Here is a 7367-nt window from a genome sequence, read left to right as displayed (position 1 = left end):
CTGTCTTTGTGGCGAGCGCACGTGCCCTATAGCAAAACCTCTCCAAAAAAAGAAAAAAAATTCATGCCAGGCTCATTTGCGTGCGTACCCAAGATCTCAATAGGAAAAAAGAGGAGAAGGGATTGTGCCTTGGCCATCCTCCCTAGGGGGTGATTTCTCTCTTTCTCTCTCTCTGTTTCTCTGGCAAGCACACACATCGTATAACAAAAATCTCTCTAAAGAAAATTAATAAAATGGACCAGCAGTTAGCGTAATGGCTATGTCGCTGGACTCCCATGTAGTCTACTGCAGTTTGCATACTGGACCCAGTGGCTTAAAATTCACGCCGGGTGCGTGTGCGTGCATGCCCAAGATCCCGAGAGGAGAATGGAAGAGAAGGGATTGCGACGTGGCCATCTCCCCTGGGGGGTGATTTCTCGCTTTCTGTTTCTTTTTCTCTGTCTGGCGAGCGCACATGCCCTATAGCAAAAACCTCTCCCCCCAAAAATAAATAAATAAATAAATAAAGCACTTAGGTCACAGCAAAACAATTCTATAAAGAAAGATGGAAATATAAAAATAATCGAAAAGAAATAGAGGGGCTAGCAGGTGGCATGGAGGTTAAGGCACATGATTTCACACGGCTGAGTGCATAGTTCGAGTCCTGACCCTGAGGCTTTAAAATCACAGTGGGAACATGTAGGTGGGTAAACAAAGTTTCAAGGAGACTGGAGGAGAAATGACTGCAGTATGGCTATACCTTCTGAAGTTTCATATCTCATTTTCCCTCTCTCTCTGTTTCTGTTGAGCACATGTGTCCTATAGCAAAAACTAAAACAATTTTAAAAAGAAGAAAGTAAGAAAAGCGTGGGAGGAAAATTTCATAGTGGTAAGTTATAGTGTACGTGAATCACTCTTTCTAGCTTCTGAATTAAGCAGAATTTTTCTAAATCTTGCAAGTTTTCCTTATATTTTTAAATTTACTAAATCTTTGTTTCTCTTTGCCTGGTTTTATTTTTTTATTTTTTCTTTTTTTGGAGAGGTTTTTGCTATAGGGCATGTGTGCACGTCAGACAGAGAGAGACAGAGAGACAGAAAGCAGGAAATCACCCCACAGAGGGGATGGCCACTCCGCAATCTCTTCTCCTCCATTCTCCTCTCAGGATCTTGGGCATGTACGCACACGTGCCTGGTGTCAGTTTAAGCCACCAGGTCCGGGACTCGAACCGCGGTCGACTACATGGGAGTCCAGCGACATAGCCATTACGCTAACTGCTGGTCCCAGCCTGTTTTTATTTTTAATATTAATTGGCAAACAATATTATCTCATAAAGTACAATAGGCAGATCTTACAAAACATGACTGAGATAACTGATGCAAGAGACAAAAACGATAGTATTAGATACTGCATTATGGAAATATAAATTCCTAATTCATATCCTTAGGTAAGGTAAAGTTTTCAGAGATTATCATTTCCAAATCAGGTGTTGCTGGCTCCCTGCAGAAACGTTTTATAAAAACATGACTGCATGCTACTCTCTGTTCTTTTAGTAGGAAGTATATTTAGAAAAATTATGTACTCATAAAATTATTCTTAAAGTCTTAGTGTTATATTATTTTTTCTTAGCACTAATACAATAAATTCCTCAAAAGGAAAAAAATTAGCAATCACAAATATATTTCTTGCCAATTTTCTACCTTTATAACAAACATGCAATTTAATTTTTAATTTTATATATGACATGATTAAGTAGTGAGTTAAATTTTATGCTCAATACAAAAATTATCACAATTCTTTTCTACATTATTTGACTCTCTCTTTACTGTTTTTATGTTTTGTTTTTGTTTTTGTTTTATTTTAGTATGAATTATTCCTGTATCATATATGGCTGGGTTTCCTATATTTATCATTTTTAAAAAATGTATAAAAACAGATTCTGCATAGATAAACATGAACATATGTACAACTGTACATATCTATGTATGTGAATTTGTATTAGCATATGTTATTAATAACTAAGGAAAATGTGTTGATCTAAAAAATCTGAGTAACAATATCATCAACATGTATATTACTTAATAAATTTAGTTCTGTCTTTGAACTGATCATACAAAATGCATTAGATTATGTCATAATGATTATGTGTATAAATATACTATTGGACTTATAATATACACATTAAATAGTTATATTTTTTAGAAAAGATGAAAATCAGAAGACAAATAAGAAATAGAACAGTAAAATACTTATTAGTCCCCTGGTTAAAACTGTATATAAGTTTCAGTTATCCATCATGTTTATATCAATGTTTTTGAGGACAGTATCTTCCTCACAACATCTTTAAATGCTTGCTTTACCTGCTGGTTCCTTAGAGTATAAATAAATGGATTCAGCATAGGAGCAACAGAGGTATTGAGCATAGCTACCCCTTTTGTCAAAGAAACGCCCTCCTTTGCTGATGTTTTCACATACATGAAGATGCAGCTTCCGTAAGAGAGAGACACGACAATCATATGTGATGAGCAAGTTGAGAAGGCCTTCTTTCTTTGTTGAGCTGATGGGATTCGCAGAATTGTTCCGAGGATGTAGGTGTAGGAGAGAAGTACTAAGGTCAAGGTGGATAGAAGAGTAAACAAAGCTAAAACAAAGCTTATAAGCTCTAGAGAACTTGTGTCTGTGCACGAGATTTGTAGCAAAGGAGCAGAGTCACAGGTAAAATGGTCAATGACATTGGAGTCGCAGAAATCCAGCTCTAAGCCCATGGCCAGTGGGGGAAAAATAACCAAAAAGCCAGCCAGCCAAGAGCTGATTACTAGCTGGTAGCAGATCCTGTTATTCATGATGGTTGTATAGTGCAGAGGCTTGCAGATAGCCACATAGCGGTCATAGGACATAGATGCCAGGAGGAAAAACTCTGCTGAGCCAAGGAAGAGAAAGAAAAACAGCTGAGCCGCACAAGCATTGTAGGAGATAGATTTGTCCCCAGTTAGGATGCTGATCAGAAATCGAGGATTACAGACAGAAGTAAATGAAATTTCTAAGAAGGAGAAATTCCTGAGGAAGAAATACATGGGGGTCTTCAGTTGGGCGTCCAGCAGGGTAAGAGCGATGATAGTTAGGTTTCCAATCACACTCAGCACATACGTGAGAAATAAAAAGCAGAAAATCACAGGCTGCAACTTGGGGTTATCTGTCAGACCCAGGAGGATGAACTCTGTCACTGATGTCCTATTTTTCATTTCTGTTGATTGTTTTCTGTCAGATCTTATTGATCAAATCAATAAGGAAAACAAGAAAATAATGAATCTAAAGACAAGCAGGAGTATCAGCACATTTTTTTCAAGAAAGATCGTTTTTTTGGGGTTTTTTTTTTTTTTTTTTTTTTTTTTGGAGAGGTTTTCGCTATAGGGCGCGTGCGCTCGCCAGACAGAGACATAGAGACAGAAAGTGAGAAATCACCCCCCAGGGGGGATGGTCACGCCGCAATCCGTTCTCCTCCATTCTCCTCTCGGGATCCTGGGCATGCACGCACATGCGCCCGGCGTGAGATTTAAGCCACCGGGTCCGAGACGCGAACCGCGGTCGACTACGTGGGAGTCCAGCGACATAGCCATTACGCTAACTGCTGGTTCCCAAGAATTATCGTATTTTAAAATAAAGTATCTGGTATTTTTTGGGGGGTGTTGAGAGGGAAAGGGTATCTCTCACACACATGAACACACACACACATACACTCATTTTCTATGATTTTATTATACCTTTTAAGACATATCTCCTATGCTTAATATCAATCTTTGCTGCATGCTTTACTCAGTCTCCATAGTTATATTTTTGGAAAGTACACTAATTGATTAAAAACTTTTACTATACTTTATTATGTACCTAAAATATAAGGGCATTATATTTTTCTTATATCATATTTTTTTAGTCATAAAGATTTTGACTGATAATGGTACTCAGTGAGCAACCTGATTTTCTGTTGAAACTTTTAAATGTGCTTTTTTGGTCAAGACCGCTACCGCCCTTATTAGTTTATAGAGTGCCATTTATTTTTGTAAAAAGTCAGTGACTGGGACCAGCAGTTAGCGTAATGGCTATGTTGCTGGACTCCCACGTAGTCGACTGTGGTTTGAGTCCCGGACCTGGTGGCTTAAACTCACGCCGGGTGTGTGTGTGCGTGTGTGCCCAAGATCCCGAGAGGAGAATGGAGGAGAAGGGATTGCAGCGTGGCCATACCCCCTGGGGGGTGATTTCTCACTTTCTGTCTCTCTGTCTCTCTCTGTCAGTCTGGCGAGCGCATGCGCCCTATAGCAAAAACCTCTCCAAGAAAAAAAAAAAGTCAATGACTAAGTCATTATAAGGTCTTATAAACATTTAAACAGTAGTTTATATGAATAGTATACATAACTTTAAATTCTCTGCACCTTCTATTTCCAGATTTTACAGAAGCATGTGAAAACCTTACCTTCATTTTTAATATTTTTAAATTGGGTCTTTTAATTAACGTGTGTTTCTGTTGATTATTGTTAAAATTTTTTCAAGAATTATTTTATTTAACTTTATTTATTTACTTATTTTTAAGTTTGATCAGAGAGGGACAGAGAGAGAAAGAGATAGAGAGAGAGAGAGAGAGAGAGAGTGAGAAAGCAGAGAAAGCAAGCCGCCAGGTCCAGGACTCGAATGTGGTCGGCCACGCGGGAGTTCAGTGCCCCTAACCACCAATGAACCCGCTGGTTTCTATTTTTAAATTTCTAATAAAATTTTTTTAATCCAGTTGCTTAACTGGATGGTTAAACAGCATGGTCTGAGACTATTTAATGAATATGTTTATACCACATTTATGGAAATGGAATATAAAATACACAGATATTTTATATTTGTTACTTATTATGGATGTTAATTATTCTGATATTAGATATTTAGATCTTTCTAAAGTGTAAATATACCAATATAGAAACCAGGTTATGTCCCACATATTTTAGTTAATTGCTAGAAATTTTCATTTAAAGTATTTTTACATTTCAGTTTACATGTTTAACTATTTAATATATATGCACATGTATACATATATATGAGACAGATGAAAATAAATACATCAGAAGAATTATGAATTCTATACAATAAATAGAAGCTAAAACAGTAAATAAAAATATAGTGTAAATACTTACCTATTATCAAATGATTGATGGAATGAGTTTAATGTTTAATACCATGTTTAACTGAAAACAAATGCGCTCAGTTCTCTTAAATCAAAAGTCATGTAGTGGAACGATGATAAATAGAGACATTATTCTTTTTCTCTCTTCTCCCCCACAAAGCTACAGATTTCCTAATAAGATCTCAGTGTTTCATCTCAAAACACCTGATGAAATTATTTCCCCATGTTTGTTTCCCAAACATTGTCCAGAATATTAAATCTTCACATGTTGCACCTGCCATTTAATCCAAAACTTTTAGGTAAAAATGTTGTAACAATTAAAGAAAAAACTTGTAATATTAGTTTTTGATGGACTATGTTGATATTTCAGGTGACTGTTTCCATTAATTTTCCCTAGGAAAAAAAGCAAACCTAGCACCTTTAATGTGTTTTGCTATGCATAATTTTGAAAATATTTTTGAGGCAAACAAATTCTTAATGACTTTTGGGAAAAACAATAATAAGACACTAATGAATTTATGTGCATGATCAACTTTGGCAATTATATTTTAATTGGTCAATTATGGAAATTGTATCTCAAGAGAAGACAGGAAATTGTGAAGCAAGATGTTAACCAGGAATCTGAGGAGAGGTATGCCTAGCAAAAACAAACCAGCATCTTGAGATGTTCATTTTCTTATAATTCAGGTAGCATCCTTAAGACTATGAAAAGATCAGTTTAAAATATGGAAGTCAAAATAAGCCAAAGAACTATAGGTATAGTGATCTATGAAACAATGCTAAAATTATTGAACACTTTTAAAGATATATTATAAAAAAATGTAAATAGGAAGTATCTCTCATTAGTTGAGCTTAGTATCTAGTCTTCATCTAAAAATAAAAGAAACTTGGGACCAGCAGGTGGTGTGGTAATTAAGGCACTGGACTCCCGCATTGCTGACCATGAATCAATTTCTGGACCTGGTGGCATGCTTTCTCACTTTTCCTCTCTCTTTCTGTGTCTCACTGTGGTGAGCATAAGTGCCCAAAAATGCAAATGCAAAATAATAACAATATTAAATAAAATTGAATAAATAATTCTTAAAAAGCAATACAAATAATTCAAATTTCATCATTTCTCTCTGTGTGTGTGTGTGTGTGTGTGTGTGTGTGTATTTCTATATAGTCAATGACAGACTGCAAATATGATGGTGGCACCATAAGATTAGATTAGGCTATTTCCTATAGGCTGGATATGCTATAAGCTGTATCATCTAGGTGTATTATGGCACTTTATTATATTCATACAACAACAAAATCACCCAACCACAGATAATTCAGAACATATCCCATTGTTAAATGATGTGTAACTTTATATATGTGTGAAACTCCAAATATATTTTAATATTGTATTCAAATCTATTCTTTACATGTAAGCACATTATATTGACTTAATTTTGAAGTGATAAAATACAATGACAGAAAATTACTTTTAAAAAACTGTATCTTCTTTTTGAATACATAAATAGGAGTTAATTACATTTTCATAACTAATAATGGAACTTCTGTAACAGAGATACATTAAAAAATTCATTTATTATAGACTTTATCACAAACAAAAGAGCCCAATGAAGGAAGAAAATTACAGCATTAATATTTTCACTTAAGATAAATGTTTGCATGTGATATGTATGTGTGTACATCTATGCATAGCTATATGTATTGGTGAAGTCATGATGCATTTTTCCATAGAAAAAAATGAATATATTTTAATACTGTATTCAGTTACTGTATTTTTTCTATGGAAAAATGCATCATGACTTCTCCAACAACCCAATATGTGTGTACGTAAATAAGACTTGATTTTTTTTAAACTACTAGAAGAAAGCATAAAGAAAACTCTATGACATTGAGCTGTCAATGATTTCTTGAATAGGACTCCAAAAATACGGGTGAAAAGAATAAAAATATACAAGTGGGAATGCATCAAAATTAAAAGCTTCTATATAGCCAAGAAAACAATTAACAGAGAAAAGAGAAAATGCTTGATTTGGGAGAAAATATTTGCAAACCGTATTTATGATAAGGGTTTAATAGACAAATTACTGGGCTGTCAGAAAAATCAAGACACATTTTTGCTTAGAAAAATAAAAAAAAAATCTTGTGACTTTTCACACAACCCAATATGTAAGAAACACAAATAACTCAATATCAAAAAAAAAAAAAAAAAAAAAGCCTGCCTGATTTAAA

At 34.9% G+C, this 7367-nt stretch overlaps 1 protein-coding gene across 1 annotated transcript; it reads right to left on the bottom strand.

Annotated features, from left to right (window-relative positions):
- Nucleotides 1–2277: 2277 nt before the first annotated feature.
- On the bottom strand, nucleotides 2278–3219 carry LOC102489200 (olfactory receptor 6C76). The gene has a single exon (XM_006163886.1). It carries the CDS (start codon nucleotides 3217–3219, stop codon nucleotides 2278–2280), a length of 942 nt encoding a protein of 313 aa, XP_006163948.1.
- Between the last annotated feature and the right edge of the window lie 4148 nt (nucleotides 3220–7367).

Source organism: Tupaia chinensis, unplaced genomic scaffold (genome assembly GCF_000334495.1).
Source record: "Tupaia chinensis unplaced genomic scaffold, TupChi_1.0 Scaffold143422_1, whole genome shotgun sequence".
Taxonomy (NCBI): domain Eukaryota; kingdom Metazoa; phylum Chordata; class Mammalia; order Scandentia; family Tupaiidae; genus Tupaia; species Tupaia belangeri.
This window is presented reverse-complemented; position numbering and strand designations above follow the sequence as displayed.

What these genes read in the sequence shown, in the direction of transcription:
- LOC102489200 (XM_006163886.1), bottom strand. Translation starts at nt 3,219, where the DNA reads ATGAAAAATAGGACATCAGTGACAGAGTTCATCCTCCTGGGTCTGACA.